At 44.3% G+C, this 25,991-nt stretch overlaps 2 protein-coding genes across 4 annotated transcripts in view; both read left to right on the forward strand.

The window, feature by feature from the left end:
* The window catches only part of PSMD1 (proteasome 26S subunit, non-ATPase 1), a 65,774-nt gene extending 53,566 nt beyond the window's left edge, over positions 1-12,208 (forward strand). Inside the window, exons 20-25 of the mRNA XM_058843470.1 lie at positions 3,595-3,764; positions 4,879-4,971; positions 5,990-6,082; positions 9,080-9,226; positions 11,057-11,211; positions 12,000-12,208. Of these exons, the coding sequence (XP_058699453.1) occupies positions 3,595-3,764; positions 4,879-4,971; positions 5,990-6,082; positions 9,080-9,226; positions 11,057-11,203 (650 nt within the window). The 3' untranslated portion in view covers positions 11,204-11,211; positions 12,000-12,208. The remainder of the gene's footprint in view (positions 1-3,594; positions 3,765-4,878; positions 4,972-5,989; positions 6,083-9,079; positions 9,227-11,056; positions 11,212-11,999) is intronic.
* An 8,460-nt stretch (positions 12,209-20,668) lies between these two features.
* ARMC9 (armadillo repeat containing 9) overlaps positions 20,669-25,991 on the forward strand; it is a 59,058-nt gene continuing 53,735 nt past the window's right edge. For 2 of the 3 annotated variants that reach the window (XM_058843486.1, XM_058843488.1), the window contains exons 1-6: positions 20,669-20,743; positions 21,216-21,303; positions 21,842-21,961; positions 22,452-22,622; positions 23,594-23,749; positions 25,656-25,748. In XM_058843486.1, the coding sequence (XP_058699469.1) occupies positions 21,253-21,303; positions 21,842-21,961; positions 22,452-22,622; positions 23,594-23,749; positions 25,656-25,748 (591 nt within the window). In that variant the 5' untranslated portion in view covers positions 20,669-20,743; positions 21,216-21,252. Of the gene's footprint in view, positions 20,744-20,823; positions 20,840-21,215; positions 21,304-21,841; positions 21,962-22,451; positions 22,623-23,593; positions 23,750-25,655; positions 25,749-25,991 lie in introns of those variants that run through there. The other variant, XM_058843487.1, reaches the window with a different exon arrangement.

Below are 25,991 nucleotides of genomic sequence, written 5' to 3' on the forward strand. Positions count from 1 at the left end.
TGCTCCAGAAATTTAGAAATCCTGTGGTATCCAGTCCTTGTATTTTTCTGGTAAAACTTGACATAACCAGATTTTAAAATCATATGTAAGTTTATATATATGTCTTTAATAACAAGTTTTTGCTACTTTCATTATTATCAAAAGAGGTTGCACAAAGGAGGAAGCACAGTTAAGTACATCAGTGTTTTTTCAGAAGACAGTTACTTTCACAGACTACTACTACCTTTTTCTAGCAAAGAAAACATAATTTCATGAGTGTTAATGACTCAATGTTGAGTCAGGAATAGGATTCTCTAAAGCCATGAGCATTTCACAAGGGCTGAGTTGCAGGGCCTGTTAGGGACGGTTTCTGTAAGCAAAGAGGACAGACAATGTTTTGAATTTTTTCTTCAGCTGAGGTAACACTCGTGCAGTGCTGTATTTGTCAGTGGCACCTCTTTTGCAAGTTTCCAAACACAATTTCTCCCATCTGGTCTCTTGTGCTGAGGCCTTCTCTTGCTATGCACCTCTTTATCCCCTGTAATAGGCAGAAGCAAACTGGTTTTTCCTGTACTCTTGAGATTAAGATTAGTCCTGATATGCAGAGGAACCCCAGAATTCATCTCTGTGCTGTGGCTCAGGCACAGCACCCTGCAGTATGGGTAGTGTCTGTATGAACTCTCTGCATCTGCAGGCTGTGTGGTGGGGAAGGAGAGCATGGTGCTGCCTGCACCTCTCTGCACAGGAGCAGGTTTCAAAAGCTTTCCTGGTGGCCATGTGCCTGTCAGGCTGCTCTGTCACAGATGACCAGGCCTGCTCAGTGACAGGCACCATCTTCGTGCCTCCTGGGTGCTCTGGAGCTCAGAGCAATGTTCTTGGCACGAGACTCTTAGAATAATTTTGGTCATTCCCATACTCATACGTGATTGCTGGGAAGCCAGAGACTAGCTGGCTCTGGGATTTTTCTCTCAGCAGTACAGACCTGTTTTGAATTCTGACCTTTAAGATTAAATCATAAAAATACAACTAAAACCTTATTTGCTTCCTGTGTCACCCATGTATTGTATAATGATTTGGAAACCAGAAATCTCCTGTTTTAATAAACTTTATGGGAATTTGTGCCAACTTTAACTTCTTTTTTTCTTGGTGAGAGACTCAGGGAAGGCTGTGAAATCTTTTTCTTAACCTATTGCCACTTTCATTAGAGCCTCCTAAAAGAATACTTTTTATCCTTTCTATACAACTGGAAGTGCTTATCTGAAACAATGAGTTACAGAATTTAATTATCACTACCAGGAAAAAAGGGTTCTCTGTGTTATCTGCCACAGCTGGGGCAATTGTATTTAGTTTTTTTGTTGTCTTTTTTGTGGGGCGGGGAGAAAAGTCCAATTCTCTTAAAAAATGTCAGGGTTTGATTAGAAGTGCAAGATTTCTGGTGTATGACTGGGAAATGATGCACTGGAGGTGGAATTTTTGTTCTGACAATGAGGCAGCCATTTAGGCTGGTAATTTAATGGAAGGAGTGGAGTACATTGGAAGCACTGAAGTGGAAATGAAGAATTTGGTCATTGCCTAATTGATAAGCCCCAGCAGCAACATTTTTACTTAAGAATAAAAGTAGACGCTAAATTTTACTTAGTGTTCGGGGTTCTTCCCCAAACACCCCTTGCCCCAGCGGCAGTGAGAATTTTGGGAGATGGACCTTACAGTACTACCCAAAGATCCCTGAAATTTTTTCTTCAGTGTTTTTTGAATTTTTTTCTCAGGCATCATGTCACAGCTTTTATTCATCCAGCCAAAGATCTAGAATGTGCTCCCTTCCAGACAGTCAGGGCTGCTATTTAATAAAGAAGATAAATCACAATTGTGCAGTATTATGTCTCCCCACCTTTCCTGCTCCCTGCAAAATCCTGGGAGTGAGGATGGACTGTTAGTGGGTATAAAACAGCAGGAAGAAGTAGCATGAGAGCATCTTTTGAGTATTAAATCTGCTGCTGATTCAGGAAATTCCAGATATTGGATAGTTACAGGTTTTATCTGAATTATAGATTAAAATTCTGAAAATTAAAGTACAAAAGTTGGATAAAGTCCAATTAAGTTGCTTATGCAACATTCACTGGACTGCTTGATTCATAATATCTGCTGATAACCGGGGTCTGGTCCTTACATAGTGATGCAGTAGAATAAAGTTCAAAGTGAAGATGGGTGGGAAGACCAGAAATTCGACAATTCGAGTGTGCAGCATTCAACATGTTTAAGGATAGCACATGACCTCAGGCAGACCCTCCACAATCCTGTGGCAAATTCAGGTGAAAGAACAAGAGATAGCTATCAGCAAAAATCCTAAGCAGCAGGTCAGACCTAGCAGTAGAAAAAGACAAGACCATATTTTTGTCTTTCTTCAAAGATGAAGCAGGAAGGAGTTTTCCTGTCAAACAGCAGGAGATCTATTGCTACCACAAAAGGAAGAGGAAGGAGATAGAATGTAGGCAGAGCATCCTACAGGAGGGCATCAAAATATGCTATCCTCCACTGCTGCTTCTGGGACTAACCCTGACAGATACCTAAGATGGCAATACTGCATCAGTCAGGGCTTTCATTAGTTTTGGCAACAAAAGAGAATTCTGTTTGTCTTTAAAACTCAGAGAGCTCCACTGCTGTCTGGCCCTGCTGAGGTTTGTGCGAGGCTGGGAAAAGCTCCTCCAGTTTGGAATTTTCAGCTATAAAGCAGCACTGCCTTTGCAAGGAGTGGGTGTTTGTATTTTAACAAAGTTAACCTCCCTGCACCAAGTCTTGTCAGTGGTAATGGACCTGCCTGGTGCCCTCTTCAAATTGATGCACTGTGTTCATCAGTAGACACAAGATCAGATTAACACTTTCTCACTCTGTCTGCAAGTCCAATCTTTCAATTTTGTTTCTAGCTGGATGTTTCTGCACTACATCAACATATGGAGTTGTTTGAGTCTCTGCTTTGCAAGTACAGATTTAAGACTTGGTTGTCTGGCAGAAATGTAATTTTACTGCAAAGGCTGCAGGAGCTTGTCTCTGTGCAGCTTAGATTGATAATGTCTAGAAACAACTTCTGAAGTTGCTGCTGTTTACATTTTTTTTTCTGCTGAGATGGTGTAAGATAAAAACCTAGGCATATTTCTTCTGAATAAGTGATAGTTCAGGGAGGCAGTCACAGAAAGAAAAGTTTCTGAATGCTCAGCTGTGTATGTACTGTGTTCCTCCTGAGCCTTGTCTTGGGGATCATTTATATGCCATATTTTAAAACTGTTCATGGCAAAAGTTTGCCTTTCCCACCCCCCCCACCCCCTCTCACTGCCTATAATTTTGTCTAACCTGTATCCCGGCAAAATGAGTGTGGAAGAAGGGCTATTATTCCCTGATTGTGTTTGGGTACTGTAGAGCTGTGCTGTACATCTGTTTTACTGAGTAAGCTGAGCTCACAATAAAGGAGGGAGGTGTGTTCCAGAGGAGGAAACTGGCAGCATTGTGGCCTGGCTTGCCCTGTGCAGCCCTTTGACAGCAACTGTTTGACATTCATTGCTCAGGTGTCTTTGTGGAGTACCCAGGAATGAATAATTCACTGACTTTTATGATTCCTTTCAGGGGGCCATAATGTAACCATTTCACTGCAGTCGAGGACAGGACATACTCACATGCCTTCTGTGGTGGGGGTTTTGGTCTTCACCCAGTTTTGGTTCTGGTTCCCTCTGTCACACTTTTTGTCACTGGCGTTCACCCCGACCTGTGTCATTGGCCTTAACAAGGATCTTAAGGTATGTAACAAGAAGAAAGAAGAGAATGAAAAATTGTTTGGAATATTCAAGTGGTCTGCAAGGCGTGTTCATGGATTTGTTGGTTTTCTTTTCATGTTTCAAACTTGTTTGTGCCAGAAGAGGTACTAACTGGAAGAAATATAAAAAACAGGCTTGAATAGCAGAGCTGGTGGTGGGAATGGGAACAAGAAAAATGCAGAGAGCAGAGACTGACCTCTTTACTTCAAAGTAGCTTAAAAAGAAGGGAAGTATATTTAGAGTATTTGGGCAGAGGCTGCCCCATTATCACTCTTGAAGGTCAGGGTTATTATTTTTAAAAGTGTGTTGCCCCCCGGCCTCCCAGATAAATTATGTGATGTTCTCCACTATGAAAGCTAGCAGTGGGAAAAGAGGATTTGTTTGGATTCCTTGGGGAGTAAACATTAAACTGAGCAACTATGGGTACTGCACTTTTCTTGTGCATCTGTCTTCCAGCTATCAGCTGTGGTACAGCCCCTGTAAGCTGTGTACCATGCTGGGTCCCCTGTGCTGAATAAATAAGCTAGGAAGTTCCACAAAAAAACTTCTGGATGTGGCAGCATGGGGGTGTTTAAGAACTTGGACTGGCTATCAGCAGATGCTTTCTACCCTTGCTTAAGTAGCCAAGAGTAAGAGAATGTGTGGCACTGGTAACTCCCCCCAAATGTACAGTCCTTTGGCAGGAAGGGGATGTCAGTGCTTGGTTTGCCCTCGCATGCATTGACAGAGCAGATCTTCACTTAGATCTTAAACCAATTTTGTGTTAATACACACAAACACAGCAACAACATCAAAACCACAAAAGCTTTGAAGCAATGAAAACAAAGCGTGGTGTGAATAGGATGGAGTGCATGGAGAGGGCTAGAAGAGCTTGCCAGAGTCAAATTACAGAATAATTAAATAACATTGTTCTAGTTGAACCACTGCCACTGATAACAGTTTCTCAGCTTCCGGAGAGGGAGAAGGGGAAGCTTGTATTCTTTAGAGGATCTGTGTTTGTCTCTGCTGGAAGGAAAATGAAGCTAAAGTAATTATTCTGCTGTGGATTTTTCCCCTGCTTTTCTAGTTTCTAACAGTTTTAAACTCTTTGTCTTAGATGCCAAAAGTCCAGTACAAGTCCAACTGTAAGCCGTCCACATTTGCCTACCCTCCACCTCTTGAGGTACCAAAGGAAAAGGAGAAAGAAAAGGTATTTGAGCTGGCTTTCTGTAAAAAGAATAACCCCTTCTCCTTCCTAGTATAAACATTTACTTTGGTGGTACTACTAGGGATCTAAAGAGCAAAGGAAAAATTGGCAGGTGCTATAGTCTCTGAAAGAGAATTCTAGGTAAGTTTTCCTGCTGTGCCTGGGACTGTTGCTGATCATGGCACACAAGTGCTTTGCTACTGAATTGCTGAAACCTCCCTTGTCTGAAGTGGTCAAGCAGAAGTAATTTAATTGAATAAAACGCCTGCTTTCCATGCCCTACTGACTTGTATGTGCAGCACTCAGCACAGCAGGGTCATTTTCTGTGACTTGAGCTCCAAAATGCTGTTTCAGTGCAACCGTTGAGAATATTAGGTGGGACACTTCTCAAATAGTCCCATATGGAAGGAGCAGTGGGCCCATGTGCTAGAATAATAGCTCCATGGATTGCAAAACGGTAAGTGTGGCACTGAGACTATCTTGGTAATGAAAAGGAGAAGATGAGACCTGTGGGGTCACAAGTGGGACAATAGTGAAAGCAATTTGTCTCCTAGCACAGGATGGTAAAAGCTGTTGAGCCGAGCACAGCAGCAGCCAGAGCAGCCCTTAGGGAGAAATTCCAGCAGTGGAGACCTCAAGCACATCATGCTGATGAATGACATGGTGTGAAAACGTAACACATTTTACCAGAAATGAATGCTGGACAGGACAGATTTCCAAGCCACCAAGGAATCTGGAAATTAACTCTGATGAAAGGCAAAGCTTACTGCTTATAGCTGTTTTCTTGCCTTTGAATGGGATGTGAATTGGACAAATCTCTCTTTAAACTTCCCTGGCCAAAAGTTAAAATGTGCCAAGAGCCCACATTTATTCTCACCAGCAATGGGATAAATGCTGTTGCTCCCTGACCCTCTCAGAAAGTTGCTGCCATATGTTCTCAAAAGACTCCAGTCTGGGGGGTGCTGAAACTCAGTATATAGTGTTGGGTCACACTGAATGCCTCCTCTGTTGTCATATGCAGGTTTCCACTGCTGTGCTGTCCATCACTGCAAAAGCCAAGAAGAAGGAAAAGGAAAAGGAGAAGGAGAAGAAGGAAGAGGAAAAGATGGAAGTGGTGGGTACACACATTGAAACTTAAATGTCGTCTTCCTCCCAACCCTTATAAATGTGGAAGGTGTGTCATGAATGTTGGGACTCACCTCTGTCCTCTTGCCTTCTGTGTTGTGAGCAAAGCACTGACACACATTGCTGCAGACAGTGGTTAGCACTTTGTGTGTGCAGTGTTAAAAGCAAGAGGTGTTATTAATTGTGAATCTGTTATTTCTGAGAAATAAATCTTCCTCAGTGTTGTTACGTAACTGACTTCCTTAAAGACAAAACTTGTTTTGACAGGTTTATGTGCCTTCAACTGCATGAACCTTTTATTTTATTACCTGCTAGTTTTAGACCCAGACGAATTTCATCTCTTATCCATGTAATTTTCTTACTAATGCAGAAAAAGTCTTATGGGGTTCTAGGTGTCATGTGTTGGGGTTCTAGGTAACGTGTCCTGGGGTTCTAGGTGTCCGGTTTTGGGGTTCTAGGTGTCGGATTTCGGGGTTCTAGGTGTCAGATTTCGGGGTTCTAGGTAGCAGGTATCGGGGTTCTAAGTGTCGGGTATTTGGGTTCTAGGTAACCTGTCTTGGGGTTCTAGGTGTCGGGTATTTGGGTTCTAGGTAACGGGTTTTGGGGTTCTAGGTGTCGGGTAATTGGGTTCTAGGTGTCGGGTTTCGGGCTTCTAGGTGTCGTGTTCTGGGGTTCTAGGTGTCATGTCTTGGGGTTTCACTTCCTTGGGTCCTCTGACCTTTTAAAAATAAGTGTTGTAGCTGTTGCTTGATCATGTCTAATTTATCTTGAGAGCACTGAAGAGTTTAAACTTTCTGGTTTTGCACATGCTTACCCTCCTATCCTGAAACATTCATGTTTTTGGCAGCAGTCTCTTATGTGCTTTGCCCGTCTATCAAAATGCCAAACACGTACCCACACCCAATTCAGAACCAGCTGAGATTTGAACACAGGTTCCATATGCCGCTCAGTAGTTGTGGTGATTGCTTGGGTCCTCTGATGATTTCTTTCAGCGCATAGACCTGACACGAAGTTTTCATCCTCATCTGTGAATAATGTGTCATCCTGGAGCAAGCTGAGTAATGGAGAAATGAATTTTTGGTGATTGCTGCAATTTGAAAAACATATGGCAGCTAAAATTCTAGCAGTACTGACAAAATGCCTTTTCTTTTGTGCCCTGCTCATAAATGCAAATATTCCAAGAACAACTGTAAGCTGAAAGTGCATTGTGGACACATAGAATTCTTTAGGTTTGAAAGACCTCTAAATCCAACTTAATCCCCAGCAATGCCAAGGTCACCACCAAACCATGTCCCCAAATGCCACATCTACACATCTTTTAAATACCACCAGAGATGGTGACTCCACCACTCCCCTGGGCAGCCTCTTCAAGTGCTTGACAATCTTTTTGAAGAAGAAATTTTTTCTAATATCCAACCTAAACTTCCCCTGGCACAACCTGAGGTCATTTCCTCTAGTCCTGTGTCTTGTTACCTGACAGAATGACCTCCAGTTATCTCCAGTTATCCTGACAGAATGACCTCCCCCTGTCAAGGAGTAGAGAGTGATACAGTCCCCATTGAGCCACCTTTTCTCCAGGCTGAGCCCCTCCAGCTCCTTCAGCTGCTCCTCACAAGTCTTGTGCTCCAGCTCTGTTGCCCTTTTTCTGGACACACTCCAGCACCTCAATGTCTGTCTTGTAGGGAGGGGCCCAAAACTGAACACAGGGTTCAAGGTGTGACCTCACCAGTCCCAAGTACAGGGGACAGTCACTGCCCTGGTCCTGCTGTCCACAATACTGCTGACACAACCCACAGTGCCAGTGACTTTTTTGGCCACCTGAGCACATGCTGCCTCATGTTCAGCCACTGTCAACCAGCACCCCCAGGTGCCTTCCCGTTTGGCCTCTTTAACTTAAATTTTAGTCTAACAAACCCCACACATGTGGCATAAGATCAAAGATTGGCATGTAAAATAACCTTCCTAGACCTACATAGGTGTGGCCACATTGTAGGCACTGAATGTCATGCAGCTGGCCCAGAAAATTAATCATCTTATGCATGCAAGGTAAAATCTCTGGGTTTTGGGGTTTTTCTCCTTTGTCAAGTTTCCTTGTCACCAAACATTGCCTTTTCTTTGAATTATTCTTACAGTTCTATGTAGTAAGCAAAATGTGCTGAACAGATGCACATTTCTTATAAAATTGCTACAACCTACATTTAAGTGCAGGTGTTGAGAGGAAGCAAGATATTAGAAGTGGTTCACATGTTGGGTCCATGTGTGTGTACAGATTTTTGAAAAGTTTCCTTGGCTGAATTGAACAGAAAAACAAAGATAGTAAACAGGGAACTTGCTGCCACCTGCTGTGTTTGAGTTGAGTGTTTTGCCATTGTCCTAATGCTTTATAGGTATCATTGCTTTCCTGTTTTCCTCTTATGCCTGTTATGTGACTGTAATCCATAGCTTCCAAGTGATCTGCAGAGCTATGAGCAGCTGCTGTGCCAAAGTTGTCTGCTGTTACATATCATTGGTAAGGGAGGGATTCACTGTAATTCCTTAGTGAGTTGCTGAGGTCAAGTCATTTTGGATGAACTGCTGTCACTAACAGTAGTGTGAAATGTCAGTGGCAGCTTTATAGCTGCAAAAATACAAGGGCAGTTTTTGGCAATTTTCATATGCTCGGTAATGATATTAAAGAATTTTCAGTTATGACAAAAAGTAGCGAGTTTACAGAAAAGGTAGGAGAAAGGGAAAGAAGAGGTTAAACTGTTCCACTGCTACCTCTCTCTGAACTTGCTTTCATCTGCAGATGAGAGTGAGACATTGCCTTATCGAGAGCACTTAGATCCACGCTGGAATTTTCTGTACCATCTGATAGATAAATATTAGCATGTTCCTCAGCAAAAGAGGAACTTTGTAATTGATGCCTGACTGTACCTTACCCTGCTGAACTGTGAAAGGTTAGAGGTTACTGCTAAAATCAAGTTGATCTCTTCTCCCTCCATAGGATGAGAATGAAAAGAAGGATGAAAAAGAAAAGAAAAAAGAGCCTGAACCCAACTTCCAGCTTTTGGACAACCCAGCCAGAGTCATGCCTGCTCAGCTCAAAGTTCTCACTATGACAGAGAGCTGCCGGTACCAGCCTTTCAAACCAGTAAGTGTCACCTTCCCAGTCCATGTGCTTGGCAGAGCATTCCCAGTGCTGGGCTTGTGTGTAAGGCCCAAAAGTTCTGTGTGTACATGAGAACTCACAGCTGATGCAGCACTGGAATGTGTTGCAGAGATTTGCAGCATTGCTGTTGTCATGTTTCCTTTTTTAATGTCCCTCTCTGCAAATGATCACATGCAGTTCTAGTTGGGGGAAAGAGCTGCTGCAAACCTTATCACCATGCTAATGCTGCTATATTTTTCTTTCTTCTTGTACCTGTGTCAAGTGTGCAGCATGAAAACCAATCAAACATACATTGTGTATTAATGACATTGCTGGGAACATAAAGACTGAGCCACGATCTTTAAAATAGGCTGAGAAGTTGTACTGGTTCGGTGTCAAAGCAGTGAAATACATTAGGACTTGTGCTGGAGTTTTATTACCCTGCAGTAGGATTTATACCTAAATGGAGGGTTTTTTTCATTGAACATATTTCCTATTGAGTTACATCTGGCTTTAGAAAATTTACTTCAGCTCCTGTAAAAACAGAGAAGAGAGAGCATGTAATTGTCAGATGGAGAATGAAGGTCTTTTAGCACTCAGCCCAAGGGGTAACTAACTCCTCTGTGAGATGTTCGGATATGCTGCAAATCTGATAAGCTGGCTCCTGAACTGTAAATCTCCTGAGTCAAAGTCTTCTGCCCTTTATTTTTCTTCAAAAAATAACATGCTTGACTTAACCCAAATTCCAGGATTACGCATGGGAAAATGGTGTTCAGTAGTAGTAATACTTTTTCCTGGAAAATAGTAATGGTTTTAATAAATGGATTTCCTGGAATTCCATCAGCACATTGGAATTCTCTGTGCACTGTTCCCTTTTGAAACATCTCCTTTAGGAAAACAGTGGAAGGGTTTTTTAGTTTCTACCCTTTAAAACAAGGTGACCCAACTGCTGTTTGGATTGGGAAGATCTGCTGTGTGTTCCAGTAAGCGTCCACTCACTGAAATGTGGACATGCACACCTGTTTTCTTCAGTTTCAAAAGCAGCAGAGTCCTTGGTGAGGGAGTTCAGTTTCCTGCCTTAAAGCCCCATAAATAGGTTTCAAAGACAACAGAACAGTGCAGTTCTTGCTGGGATTAGGGTGTGTAACCAAGGAGCCTCTTGGAACGGAGCCGTTCTGGACCTTTGCTCTGCTTTGGGGAATGCCAGAGTAAAAGACCTCTTTGAGATGCTGTTTATAGCCTGAAATCCTGCTGTGGCCAAAGCCCTGATCCCAGCCAGGCATGACACAGCGCTGCCTCTTTGCGCCTTGTGTCTGCTCCCGGAGGTGCTTCAGCCTGCCAAGATATTTTGTTGTGATCTTTGTAATTAATTCCCCTTTGTTTTTGTGAGGTTCTGCTAATAGGATTCCTCACTCTGTGGAAGCTGGTGATCAGATTAGTCTCTGTTTCAGAGAATCTCCTGGGAGGCAGCTACACAGAGAGGCTTCACTAAGCATTGTAAACCTGAAAAGATGAGCCTTATAAAGCAATTACAGTTCAATTAGTTTTCATGTGGAAAGCCGCAACTGGGAATGGGGTAAAGCTGTGAATCCAGATGTCACTTTCTATTGAACTGAGACCTAGACAAAATAAATACAAAAGTAGCCTGGACAGACTCTGCCTGTCCCATGCCCTTATCAGGCAGAAATCCAGGTGAGTGTCAGATGCTTTGCTCTCTGAAACTCATTCCTGCTGAGGAGTCTCATATTGCCTAGGATAGACTCTGTGGCCACAAACACTGCACCTTGAGGCAGAGGCAAGCATCTCTAAATGCTCATGGCACTTGTCTTGCAGCTTTCCATCGGAGGTATCATCATCCTGAAGGACACCAGTGAGGATATGGAGGAGCTGGTTGAACCAGTGGCAGCTCATGGTCCGAAGATTGAGGAAGAGGAACAAGAACCTGAACCGCCAGAGCCCTTTGAGTACATTGATGATTAAGACCTGAGGTACAGTGTAGTGTGCAGAGTTTCCTTTTTTCATTCCAATGAAGAAAAGCCTCTTTGTACCAACTGAAGCAGTTACCAGCACCCAGCACTCTTGGTTTAGCTCTTTGACAGCTTCTGTGTCAGATTTAAAAACATGTTCTGTCCTAATTTTAAGAGTTTGGCAGCTTAGAAGTCCACAAGTTCACTCTTTTGGGTCAGTCTCTAATCTGGCAGGCCTAACTTATCTTGAGACGAGCCTGGCTGGGCAGAGAGCAGTGTAGGGGTCACAGGGACTAGTCAGCTCCTGAAAGATGGTCCCAGAGGGGCAAGTAGTTTACATAACAAAGCTGTCATCTACTTGACCTCAGGGTGCCAGGATTTGTCAAAACAGAACTACTGTTCTCCTTCCTGGAGTTGCCTTGTCTTCCCAGCAGTTCTTAGCAGAATTTAAAGACACTTCAGTCATGGGTTCTGTGATGCTTTCTGAGCCAAACAAAATTGTAGCAGTAGATCTGTTTCAGGAAATAAATGGTGCAGTTTATTGCAGGTTCCTTGGTTAAAGTGACTGAATGGATGTGCAAGTTTCTCACTGAAAGACAGAAATCCAGTTGCTTTATTTCCAAATATGGGCTGGCATGTCTCATGGCTCCCACGAGCAGAGATTATGCACTTGAATTGGTGGATGGGCAGGAAAACAAACTCCTTGCTAAAAGCTATAAATGTGTCAGTGACAGGCTCAGGTTAGTGTGTTGGGCCAACCACAAGAAGCCTTAGTTAAATTCTGGTTTCTCTCTCTCTCCCTCCTCCAGGGTCTTGTCATCTAAAGAAGACACTATGCTTGATATCAGAAAGACAGGCATGAAGACCTTCCTATTGAGATCTGCTGTTCAGTGCATGCAGCCCCAATCTGTGCTGAGCTAAAGCTGATAGTCCGTGTTTTATGGCTGAAGAACAGATATATGCTATTTAGTGTACTCTTTCACAAAACCTTGTTTTCAAATAAATATATTAAAAACTCTTGACAGAAAACTTACTGCTTAAAACAAACAAACAAAAGAAAGGAAGCCTAACAATTTTTGCTCTCCCCAGATGTTGAAAACTAGACTCAAGTTGTGCATCCTTGTCCAGCAGAGCTTGATTGACTGCTCCTCTGTACAATCATCGGGATCTGCGCACGCCTCTGCACTTCTTGAGGCTGAGCAAGGTCACAACTGCAGCCTGGCCCAGCCATAGCACTGATGCTACAGAGTGCAGGTGTCTGCTTGCCAGCAGCTGCACAGATGAGGTCTGCTTCCAGATTCCCTCTGTGATCTTCCCCCTTGCTTATCCTGGTATTCATGTGATGATGTGGGGCTGACAGAAGGGTTCTGGGTGTTATAATGATGGGGAAATGGGGGCATCTGTCTCTTTTTTCACAGAAACCCTTTTCGTGTGTGTGCTTTCACTGCTTTCACCAAATATGAGCAAAATAACTGATATGAACAGTTACATTGCAGGCCTACATGGAGTGGACCCAGACATGTAACTTGTCACACTGATGTGTATCATTAGCTAAGGGGGAATTTTAGTCAGGGATATGGAATGAGAAGCAGTCAGAAGGAAGGAACGGTGCTCCACCATTCACTCTCCAGCTGGCCCTTCACCTTTCAGGCTGTAACACTTCAAAGGGTGTCTCAGCAGCAAGCCAGAGACTGCAGCCCCAGTCTGCTGTCAGCAAATGCTGGGTGAAGCTCCATGTTTGAAACAGCACGTAAATGGAATGAGGTTTTTCTTGTATCTGTGTGTGAGGAGAGTATTTTATCCATGTGAACATACCACAGTCTGACGTGCATTGGTAATATTGGAAGACAAATCTTGCATTTAGTGCCTGGGAGCTTTTCTAGCAGATGGTTTATTTTGGTTAATGTTACTATAGCAATGGGATAGTCTGTTCTCTGCAAAGCCAAGGGATACTGAGCAGATATGTGGGAATGAAAGCCAGTTTTGAGTCCTAGGCTTCAGGCAGAAGTCCCTCAAGTTGAAATGTCTCAGGTTGCTGGTTAGAGCTTGCAGTTCTCAGCATCATCCAGATCTGTTCTCCAATGGAGTGGAGCCAAGAATGAACCTGAAATGGCTACAGACAAGGTTATTGTCAGAAAAGCTGGAAACAAAGAGGGAACCGCTGCTCCAATCCCATGGTCAAATACCTGATATTGTGATGCAAGAAACAGAAGGTGGACAAATGTACATTGGTGAGTCTTCTAGTGCTGCAATTCCTTCCCTTTGAATGGATATCTGTATCCCTTACTCCAGCATGTTCTGCCAATGCCAACCAATATGGTGTGTGGTGTTTCTCAGGTAATTTGTTAGTAATGCCTTGTGTTGTAAAATACTGTGAAGAGGAAAAGACACTGTGAGGAGAAAACAACCTGCCAGAGGCCAGATATTGCTAGAGGATTTCTAAAGTGCAAGTAGAAATGCTGGGAACAGCTGGCTCAGAGGGCCTGAAAGTCCTGCATTGGTGCTTTGGCCAAGCTATGAACACCCTCCTGCTTTTCATAGGACTTTTGGCTGCACTTTTCATTTTGCAACAGATTTTTCAAGGTAATCAAAATATACCTAATGCTTGCTGCAGGTCCTCAGTGTGGCTGTGTAAATCTATGTGCAGAGCTGGGGCACCACGGAGGACTCCAGATTCTTGTGCTAAATGATTCTCTTGTGACTGTAAGATCCCTACTGCCTCTGGCAGTGATGTTTCCCCAGAGCTCCCTTACCAGAAGCAAATGTAAAAACCTCAGTCCCAAACTGAGGTGCTATTCTGAGCTGCTGTTCTGGGGCCACGAGGTGAGGCTACACACAGACAGATTTTTAGAGGAGATTTTGGTGACTGTGGAAGAAAAAAGGCCATGTGTGCCAGGCTGGGGATGCCTGGAGGGAACGGGGAATTGCCCTGTCCTCACTTTCCCATCTCTACCACTCATGGTGTTTTTTCTCCAGTGTATAAACACATGTGGGAAATGTGGCTTAGGATTGAGAACACTCACAGAAAAGCATCCACTGTTCAGGCTTTCTCCCCCAGCTGCTGTTTTTTCCTCCTTGGACAGGAAGATGCTGGTCTGTGTCTTATGAGGCACATGCGTAGCTCAGGCTGTTTTCTTACAGAACAGTACTCAAAAGACTCCAGATAGGACTAGAAAGGCTCCTAAGAGTGCTTTTCAGAGTTTATATTACAAAATATGTCCAGACTATAGAATGAACCCATACATGCAATTTTTTTTTTTTCCTAATCTCTACATAATTCCTCAGTTTACTAATCAGGCTGCTGAGGTTTGAGGTCATGTGGTGCTTGAATGAGGTGTTGAGCTTTGCTCAATTTCCAGGGTGTCACTTGGGAAATTTGGAAATGGCCAACCTGTGAGTGTTGAAAACAATATAAAGAGGCTTATACAGCCCTAAGAGGGTTCCAGTAAACCTCTAGGAAGAGTCTAGGAATGTTATGGAGATACAACAGGAAACCTCCAGAAAGACTAGAAAAACATCAAGGAAATGGCCAGAAATAATCTGGAAAGGTGCTAGAAAACCTCTGAGGAGGCTCTGGAAACCTGTGGGATCTTGTCCCCATGCTAAAGGGTTTGACCAGTTTCTCTGGGGCAGATGAAGCCAATAACTGCTGGCTCAGTGCTTTAAATAATGTCATTTCGTTTCAGTGACTCATTAGTGCTGATTTCTGAGGAAGTGCTGCTCTCCTGGGCCTGTCTGGGGATGCTGCAGAGGGACCCACCCTGATTGTTTGTCAGGGGCTAATTGGACCTAAATTCTCCTGACTTTGACAGAGGGAGAGGCCGGGGTGACAGGAAGTGCTTCTAGCCCTCTTGACTAATGGGTTTCATCTCAATTAACCCTTGTGTGAATTAAATCACTTCTAATGCTGCTCTGACAGGTCCCAGAGTCCCTCCAGGAGGCCCTGGAAATTTCCTTAGCCTCCCCTTTCCACTAGTTAACTCAGGTAAAAGTCCCCTGCTTGGCACCCTGCTGGGGACTGATGTGGTGATGGAGATGTTGGAGGTAAAGCTCCCAAGGCAAGAAGTCTTCAAGGAGGGAGCTGAGAGCCCTACAGCCCCCCAGCATTGCTATTCCTCCCCTGCAGGGATTTAGTGGCCTCATCCTCTCACCTCTCCCCATCACAGCAGTGTCAGCCTCCCTATCTCTCCCCTTCCTTCCAGGGCCAGGCAAAGCTCTTCCTCCTTGCCTTTCAATGTGAAGGGTGGGCACTGCTGCTAACAGTGATGATATTGGCCATTTATCTCCTGCATCCTGGCAGCTGAAGCACTCTCCACCCTCACCCCTGCCAGATGCCAGCCAGCCCCAGGCTCTTCTCTTGTTTGCTGCTCTTGGTGTTGGTGACAGGTTGGGTTTTCAGCCCACCTCTGGGGCCACCTTGAGCCTGCAGCAGTGACAGGATGAGTTGGTAATCACGGTCATTTCACAACTTTGCAAGGCTTGTATTGTTTGCTTGTAACCTCTGATGGGACCAATGGGCCTGAAGGCCTTCAACCAAGGGTGCTGATCTCTCCCCAGGGTGGTTTTATATGGAAACAAGGGTCTTTGGTCCCCCAGTGAAAGTAACTTGGTTGGGTAGACCTGGTTCAATGTGCTCCTTCAGCACTTGTGTGATTAGCCTGGCCCATGGTCTGTGTCTTAGGAGGAGATGCTGCCCCAGCCTCTGGAGCTGGCTTGACTTGAAATCTCTGAGATCCTGTTCTGTGTGGGCAGATGTTCCAGCTGGCAGCAGCCCAGATCTGGAGTTTTGTTTTGAGCTCTATACTCCAGTTCCTGGCACTGACTGCACAGCTAAAGCTCTGGGGTTTGCTCAGAAGAAACACCTGTGCAGGTGCTCAGGTGAGCCATCAGTGTCTCTGCCACTGGGGAATCAGTGTTAGCCACATATGGCAGAGAGGAGACTCAAGACCATAGTCCCAGCCATCTCTGCCCTGTGCACTTGGTCTGATGGGCCCTGCTGCCTGACAGGATTTGGTTAAACAATGTCTGGTTTTTAATTTGTGTTTGCAGAGCATGAGCAGAAAATGGGCACAGCAGGGTCTACACAGTAAAGGCCCAGGTGAAGCAGGTCCTGGGGAGCAGGGCAGGGTGCTTGGGGGGACACCTTGGGCTCATTGCCCACTGCCTTGGTGCAGGACCACCAAGAAACCAAGAAGGACAGTGGTTTGGTGGCAATAGCATCCCTGGCCAAGAATATAAATAGCTGCTCTGGTGACCCAGGGAAGAATGGCTGCCCAGGCAAGGTTAATTGTCAGCAGAAATTATGGGGACATTGTTCCTCCCAAGATAACCCGCATGGGATGAAGCATGGAGCAACTTTTTCCCCTTCAGAGTGAAGGAAAAAGAGCCTGAAATATTGGTGCAGCGTCTTTGTTCTCAGTTTTAGGGTGGCTCTACCATTTCATTGTTTTTTTCCATTCTATGTCAATGAGAACCAAGATGAATTAACTTTTTGTCTCCCCACCATGCCCTCCCAGAGGAGGAACTGAGATAGCTCCTGCAGGGCTGGGCAAATTCTCTGTTCATTTGAACCTCACATCAAAGTCTTTTTTATTTTTAGCTTAAGCATGAAATCTGGGGTTCAGGGGTGGACAAGAAGTAACTGAAAATAATTTGCTGGAAACATCTGCATTGGACAGCAGAGTTCATGGGCTCCTTCAAAGATGAAACCTGATGCTTGTTCCTCTTGCAGGCCTGGAGGTTTTTCAGTTTCTCCCTGAGTGGTCAGGCAGATGGCCATTGGTCTGTGTTGGTGGCAGCACCAAAGCTGTGCTGATGTGATGAGGGCAGTGAGGCTCACTGGGACTGTGGATGTTTCTGCTGCTGCAGAAGTTCTCTGTCCTGCTGTTTCTGTTCATCCAGTTCCCAGACTATTTTGTCCATATTCTTTTTTTTCTAATGGAGCATCTCTAGCTCTTCCTTTCCCCCAGGCATTTGCTATTTTTGTCTGGAATGCCTTGCTGTTACTGCAAACCAGCTCTCTCACACATTGGTATTTGCCTTGGTTGGGAGCTTAATGACCGACCCCTGTGTGAGATGAGCACATGCCAGAAAGCCCAGCTGGGGCCCCTTACAGGCTGGAGGCACTGAGCTGATGTCATTCCCAACAGAGGCACCCCCAGCCTCACAAAAGCTGTCCATCTCCCCTGGATGTCTTTTCCTGTAGGGAATCTCTGAAGGGTGATTTCTGCTGGGAAGGTACCATCAGCTGTTTTGTTGGGATGAGGGAACAGAGAAAGTGCTGGAGGACTCCCTCCTTCCATACCAGGGTGGTGACAGTAGCAAGAAGGTTTTGCAGAGGTGGGAGAAAGCAGCGTCTCCTCCAGGGGCAGTTGAGACACTCGGGGGACTGACATGGTAGGGAAATAGGCTGAGCTGTGGATGCTCCTGTCCTCCTCTGTGAAGTCCTGCTGGGAGAAGAAAGCTCTGGCTCGTTCAGCACTGGACTGCAGGAGCCAGTCCTTCACTGTTTTGCAGTGGAGCTGAAAGGAGCTTTTTTGGGATCCACCAGCCTGTCACTCCTCCCTCTCTGTTCTGCATTAAGCAGGCCAGGAGGTTTCTGGATCTTAAGGAGAGTTGAGCTCACTCTGCACCTCCTTCATGCATCCCAGGACACAAAATCAAAGTCTCTGTTGTGCCGCTCCTGGTAAGGACTAGGGCAGGAAATTACTGAAGAAGTGCAATATAAACAGCCTGACACAAGCTCACTGAATCCTCCTGGGGAGAGGCAGAGGAGAGCTGAAACCTGAGGCTCAGCAGCAGCCAAACAAGCCCCATCCAATGAAGACAAAGCAGCTTTATGGCAGTCTGATGCTGGGGAGAGCAGAGAGGTTGTGCTATTCCATTGCCTTGGTTTTCTGTGCAGACAGCCCTGGGGGAGCATTGCTGTGTAATTCAGAGTGTGAGCAGCATCTCAGCTGCCTCAGCACAGGACACTGGTCCAAGCAAACCCCTCTGCCCCCCAGCAAGTCCCAGGAGGAGCTAGTCTGTGCTTCAACCCAACCAACAACAACGTGCCAACTAAAATCTCAGATAACTTCCTATTTATTTATTTATTGCCTCAAAGCTCCTTCAAAGTATTAATTGAAAATCCAAACCAAAAAATTTTTTGGCAATTAAGAGCCAAGGTACAACACAGAAAATAACAGGCTCTTTAAGCTTTGAAAAACGTTCCTCTCTTCCGTGCTTGCTTTTGTTTTCAATGTAACCACTTGGAAAGGCTACTGCAAGAAGAAATTTCCTGCAGAATCTTCCACTTGGGCACAGAGAACAGCCTTCTCTTTTCAGATCAAGCAGCAGGTTGTGATCTGCAACTGGCAGAGCCAGTGGCCCAGCCCCAGGAATACTCAACCCTGGGCAGAGATGGCAGTGACACCTGCCCCAAGGAAAATCCAAACTGGGGAGCTGAGATGATGCCCCAGGTGATGATGAATGTCCTTCTTTGGATACACAGGACAGCAGAGTCCTGCTTTTCAGGTTTGAGGCACAAGCTTTGCATCTTCCTGATCTTAGCCCAGGTGCTAGCCAGCAGTGGATGTTCCTTTCCTTGGGCAGCACCTCTCCAAAAAAGTGTCCCTCCCCAAGAAGCCCAGGAGCATGACACAAGGCATAGCAGCCTTACCTGCTCACCGGAGAAACTCTGCAAGAATGCGAGGAGAAAAAGAACAAAAAAACACAATCAAGCAAAGCCCAGATCCCACACACCCTTCCCACCATCCTGCCCAGGGCACGGTGTCGGTTCTGTCTGGATTCTCAGAGGAGAAAGCCAGCTGGAGGCACATCAGTCTGAAAAATTAGACTCTCTGTAAATCCCTTTCTTTGGCCATGGGCAGTGCCTGATCATCACCAAAACAAAGCAGGTGAAAGGGAACACCAGGCCAAGTGCAGCTGCCTTTACAGAGAAGGGCAGCTGCAGCTGTTCTGCTTCAAAACCTTGGAGCCACTCTCTAAGGTGAGTCTTTCACCTCTTTAGAAAGTTAAAAGGACAGGTGACAAACTGGAGGAGGAGTTCACAGCCTCATGGGATGCCTTTGGCTGGAGCAAGGATCCTGAAGGCTGCACTCACAGTGGAGGTGAGGGGGCTGTGAGTGGACAAGGGAGCCAGTCCTTCCTCCCTCAGGGATGAGCCAAGTGCCTGATGGGCTCAAGCAGGGAAAACCTCAACATTAATAGTTGAAGTTTGCTATTGTGGGATCCCTGAAAGAGTGTAGGGAACAGAAAGATGAAGCTTCTGGTGTAGAGATACTCCCTTTAAATACAGGGTATATCCACTGTTTATATTATTAGAAGTTTGGGGTGTATAATCACTACGCTTTTTTATATACATATAAATTGGGTATTCAGTATAGAAATATACAAACCCAGAAATCCCAGTTGCCAGCTCACTCACCACCATCCTGACCACTTAACAGCACTCACAGCAACTCCAAAGCTAACTCGAATGCTAATTGTCACACACCCAGGGAGCAATGAGAACACAAACTAACACTTCAGAAATTCCCTATTACTTCCTAGGAATTATCTGGTGCTATTTATAACATATCACTGGGCCTTCTAGAAATCTCAATGGGCTTTCTGTGGATTTTCAGTAGACTTTTCAGGAACTCTGACTGGACTCTAGGAATCTTCTATCACTCTGAAAATTTCTTTGTGCTTTCCCGGTATATCCTTTTTCTTTCTAGGAATTACAGAGAGATTTGTAGGGCTTATGGGCTGGAATTCCAGGGTCCTTTCTGAACAGTTTGATGTGCTTCCCAGAAATTCCAGTTAAGGAATTTCATTTTAGGAGATTTTAAAAGGAACAAAGATGGTGCTGCGCTGTCTGGTTGTGGGAAATGCAGATGAATGGGTCTTTTTGGCAGAAAACAAGACTGTAGGAAGTGGGGCCGAGGCCTTGGGCAGGAGCTAACTGATCATACAATGTTGTTTTACAGCATGGAGCTAGCATTTGCTGGAAACCTGATGTTAATGGGAAGAACTTCATTAGCACTGTTAATTGAAAAAGGGACAAAAACTCGGTAAGGGACTTAGCCAATCTTCCCCTTTGCTTTGGTGGGGCTTCCATCAGGTAAGGATTTGTCGGACACGTGCGGTGCTGGCATGGCCGCGCCAAGGCCGGGGTTCCGCCTCCTCCGCCGTGCTCGGTCCCTGCCAAGCTCCGCCCTCCTCGCCCGACATCTCTTTCAAACGAAACTTCCAAGCGAGAAGGCTTTTCCCTGCCCAAGGCAGCGAGGGCACAAGAGCCCCCGTTAAGGCTGTTCGTCATTTAAAAACCCAAACCGACCCCAGACCCTCCCGGAGTCACCTCAGGCCGCGGCACCCGGTGCTGCAGCTCCGCCCGCCGCCCGACAGGCGGCGCTGTCCGCCCGACTGCCGCGGGCACGCCCCCGCCACGTGACGCGCCGGTTCCGGGTGGCGATTGGCTGAGAGCGGTCACGTGCGCGGGACGCGGCGCGCGGGAGGGGCCGCGGTTGCCGGGGTGACACCGGCGGCGGCTCAGGGGAGATTGGGACAGGTGGGAATGGGGGACAGGGGACAATGGGGACAGGGGAGATTGGGACAGGTGGGAATGGGGGACAGGGGACAATGGGGACAGGGGAGATTGGGACAGGTGGGAATGGGGGACAGGGAGAAATTGGACATGTGGGAATGGGGGGAAAGAGGGACTGTGGGTAGCAATGGGGGATGGGGGGGACGGGGTAATGGGGGCAGGGGGAGTGGGGGAGAGGAGAGATTGGGATAGGGGAAATTGAGGGACAGGGGGAATGTGGGAGAGGTGGAACTGCAGCAAGGAAGAATGTGGGGCAGAAGGGACTGAGACAGGGAGGATGTGAGGCAGTGGGATGTGGGACAGATAGACCGAGGGTGTCTGTATGTATCTGTGTGTCCGTGTATCTCCTCATGCCCTCTGGAGATGCCATGGCTGATGGGCTGTGCTGTGTGAGCCCGGTGCTGTGCAGTAACACCCCCTTCTTGCCATTTTCCAGCTTTATCAGCGATGAGAAGTAGCAGCAGCTCCTAGCAATGTGTGATGTTTTATCATATGAAGCTGAGTTACTTGGACTAGTGAAAGAGGTTGGTATTCTGTCTTTATTTATTCTCTTTTTTTCTCCTTTTTTTTTTTTTTTTTGGTTGAAATGATTCTTGCATGGCAAGATATCTCAGTGTTTGCATTCAGAGCCAGGTGTTGTAACTGAGGTCTAAATTCTGGAGTTATTTATCTGGCTAAGTGTTGCTAAACTCTGAAATCATGCTGACTCCTGTCATGCTCTGTCAGTTCAAAAGGCTCAATGTCCATTAAATGCCAGCAGTAAATTTCCTTCTTTGGTTGAATGAAATTACTGGTTAAACCAAGAGGCATCATTCTTTCAGAGTGGGTGTATTCAGTTGTCTCTAGGATGCAGGAGGAAACTGAGAGACGGTATTTTCCTACCACAAGGTATCGGTTCTTGGTTTATCACTTTGCAGTCTTTGGCATTTATGGACCATCCTGCAGAGAAACTGGCATTTCATGGTTCATTTGTTGAAGCATTAATCACCTGAAAAAAGAATTAATAATTTATTGAAGCATTAATCATCTTACAAACTTTGTTCTTCTGTTTTTATCTTGTAGTATTTGGATTTTGCTGGATTTCAAGAAACAGTAAAAGTACTTAAAAAGGAATGTAAAATGAAAGGGAAGCCACTATCCAAACCAGCAGATGTTTCCTCAGAAGATTCATTGCCTGTTCAGGTAATGCATCATTTACATCTATTTTGAGTAATAATGAAAACAGAGGCCACTAACCACCCTGTGAGTTACTACAATAGTGAGCTGTCTGAACAGATTCTTGATTATTTGAGGAAATCTCCTGGCAGTCTTCTTCTACCACAGGAACCTTAAAGTTTAGGGTTGGGGTTATTTTTTCTTCAGAACTGCAGTCATTTTGAACCCAGGGCACTAGTTTTGATTTACACTACTTTAAGTTTTTGCTGATATGCTTGAAATTTTGGGCTTTGCTTCTTGTATTGATAGTTGATTCAGGCTCTCAAAGATACTGAAGAGACGTGATGAAAGAATATTTGGAGGGGGGGGTGTCACTGAATGGTGGGAGATTTTTTGAATAAGAGTTTTAATTGGAAGTGTTCAGATGGTACTGGTATTCTTTATTCACTAACCTACGGCTGAGAAAATGTGGCTCTTTTGTGTTTGGATTTTCACTTGGTGCTTTTCTGTTTCACAGGAAGAGATGCTTTCAGCATTTGAGGATGGTGATCAGAAAGTTTTCTTCCAGCTGTGGGAGGAGCATATTTTGTCTTCAGTCCATGACAGTGATCCCGTTGCTCAGAACCTGGAGTTCTATCTCCACATCTACTTTGCCACCTTCCTCTTGAAACAAACAATGGGAAAACCGGTAAGTTTAGTTCACAATTCAAACCTCAGATTACTGTTGTCATTTTACTTCATTTATTTATCTTAAGTGTGGATGAGGATGGGATGTTTTCTACGAATCATTCCAAGAACATGTATCCAGTTTTGGCCACAGTTAGTTCAACCAGATCCTTTGTATTGTGGAGTAGAGAGATGGAAGTTGAAGCTGTCCTTATCCTGAAGTTCCTGAAGTATTTCAACTCAGAAAATACCAAAATGGCAATACTTTCACACTTGTAATTGTAGATCATAGCAGATTCTTAGAACACTTATTTTGCTCTGAGTTTGGACTGAAGCTGTGAGTTGAAATAGCATAATTTCTGATGAAATGGGAAAGCTAGCTCAATATATAATCCCAAGATGTTATAAAGTAAAATCTGTTACATGGGACTTTTAGGATGAGGAGACATTTAAGTAGCTTGGACTCAGCCAGATCAGCCAGGGGTTAATAGCTCCTGGCTTTCACCTGTCAGCTGCTCAGGAGTATTTGGATGCCTGCAGTCTCTTTTCCAGCCTCCAAGGAGCTTTTGTTCTGTGCTGTGTGCCAGCTCCACTTCCCACTGCTTTGCAAGTGGATTTTTTTTTTCTGAACTTACCACTGAAATAAACCATATCTAAAGTAGGTGTTTCCTCTCTGCCCTGAGTGTAGTAGTGGCATTTTTCTTTAAAAATCTAGCCTAAAGAGAGCAGAAATAATTTATATACAAAAAGCAATGCTCTGTCTCCTCTTTCTTTGGACCTGGATGACAGAAGTAACAGCATTGGTTCACATTTTCCTTTATGACTGGTGAGAACATACAATATGTTCTCTAGTTAAATAAATACTGGTTTTTAGATAACAAATATTCTGGTATTTCAAACTTGATACTAGTATACTTGGGTCTCTTATTTGCCAGCTTACAGTGCATTCACAATAGTAGTTTTCTAAATTAAATCTGCTGCTGTATTTCCTAGGACAAATCTGAACTTGAGGAAAGGATTTCTTATTTTAAGGCATACCTGGAAACAAAAGGAGCTGCACTGAGCCAGACTGCAGAGTTTCTTCCCTTCTATGCTTTGCCTTTTGTTCCGAACCCCATGGTGCATCCTTCATTTAAAGAACTTTTCCAGGTAAGTATCTGTGTTGCAGAGATGATTTTATGATGACTTACACTGAGCACTCTGCACACCATGGGGGTGGATGTTTGGAAGATGACTTCCAGAGCTGTGGTTTGATGTTCCAAGTATTGCTGGCAATACCTTTGGAGGAGGTACAGCCACCATTTCACCTGCTGGTGGCTTGCTCCTGAGTGCAAAACTGCACCTCAACTTCGCTGTTTTGCTGGAAATGTCTGGTTGCTTGGCTGCACTTGGAGTGGATCAAGGAATTGATTTCTTGCCTGTGAATATGTGTGTAAATGTCTCCCAGGTACACATACCTACACAAATTTGTTTGTAAAGCATGTATAGTATTTTTTAGAGTTATTTGGTCAGAATGCTTCCCTGACCATGTGGACAGTTGTGCTGGCCTGGCTGAGCAGCTGTGGGCAGCCACTCTGGTGCAAGGAGGTGTCTTCAGCCTGCATTGCTGCCACACTGCTTTTGATGACAAATCAAAGCTTAAGTGATACTTCCCCTAGGGCTGACTTTGGATGTACAGCTGATGAGGAGCTCCAGTTTAACACCAAAAAAAGGCATATCCTGCCATTTTCTTTCAGGACTACTATAAATAATTACATAGACTGGTTGACCTCAGAGATGGAATATGACTACTCTTTTTAAATTATACTTAGCAGCCATTTCTTTTTAATGCCTTATCTAAGATGAGATCCTCAGGTTTATTCTGAGTAACCCAATGTCCAAGCTCTTAGTCCACACTCACTCATATTTTCTTGTGGGAATTGTTCAACTCATTCCATTTTAATGTTGAAACACAGATTGTTTTATGTTTGAGAAAGAGCAGCAATGAGTCACTAGTTTACTAAGCAGAGTTCTTATGACATATATTTTTCACAGGCTGATGCTTTATATAGCTGGAATTCCTGCCAGTTTGTGTAATACATCTTTAAAAATCATATACACTCCTCTCTGTAGGAGACAAGGTTTCTTTGGTAATATACAGCATGCTGTGGTACACCACTGTCTGGGTACTGAGCTGGTAAATGCAGCAAGTAAATTCTGTACACTCACCAGCTGGTGAAATAAGGGCTAATCTGAGCTGTGAGAACAACTTGTGACATACATGTATACAGCAGTAAATTTAGTGAGTTCCTGCTACTTGTTGGAAGACAGAGCTTTTTTTTTTTTGTTGTTGGCTGACTTTTCCTCAAGCAGAAACCAGCTTCACTGAAGGCTTGAAATAGAAGACATGAGTATTTGGTGGATTCCTAGGTGTGACTTTCTTCCTTAACTGCTATTTTCTTGTGCATATGAGACACTACGTCAGGCAGAGGACAGTATTTCAGTTAATGTTGTTGGTCTGTTCTGCTGCTCTGTTTTTCCTGCATGAGCTGTTTTTCTCCAAATCCTTATTTTAGAAACATTGTACCCACCAGTGTCATGTCATCAGGGTTGCTGAAGTTACTGACAAAAATTAAAATTCCCAGATCTTGCTAGGAGCAAAGGATGAAAACTGAGCAGTGCAAAATTATGAATTTTGTACTCTATTTAATACATGTGAAAATAATTTTTTATCTTTTTCTCAAGTTGCTTGTCTTTTAAGGTGCTTTTACATTCAGGGCAGTTGCTGCATCTGCATACAAGGCACTGACACTATGTGATAGTTTTGTACTTTAAATAAAGCTACATTGTGTTTCTAGAATTATTGTTTGGGGATAATACTAAATCCCTTCTGACTTCTGTATGCTTTTATGGTGAGTGAGCAAACACTCACTTCAGTAACAGTGGAGGGAAAATCTTTTCAAGCCAATGCTGGCTGCCTTGTTTACTAGTGGGAAGTTGCTGTGATCCAAGCAGTACTTTCTGCAGAGTGTACATATTTGGTGAATAACTGTCATTATTTATTTTTCTTTTCAAGGATTCTTGGACACTGGATTTAAGGACAAGATTGGAAAAGTTCCTGTCTCTGACTCTTAAAGCCGGACAGACTCCTCGGCTTCTCACTATATTTGTATCCTTCTAAGAAAACACTTTGCAGATAATTAGAAATACTGTAAAGAGGCAGTATAATTTATCGCAAGAGTGTGCTGCTAAGATTTATTGCAGAATTACAGTAACATTACAGCTCAGTGTTTTTATGATAGGAAACATTACTAATATTCCACATTCAAAAATAAACTTTTGAAAAAGTCATATAAAGACCATGTACAGATCCATATGAACCTACATGTTTATCATGTGATCATTCTTTGTT

This window comes from Poecile atricapillus, chromosome 8 (genome assembly GCF_030490865.1).
Source record: "Poecile atricapillus isolate bPoeAtr1 chromosome 8, bPoeAtr1.hap1, whole genome shotgun sequence".
Taxonomy (NCBI): domain Eukaryota; kingdom Metazoa; phylum Chordata; class Aves; order Passeriformes; family Paridae; genus Poecile; species Poecile atricapillus.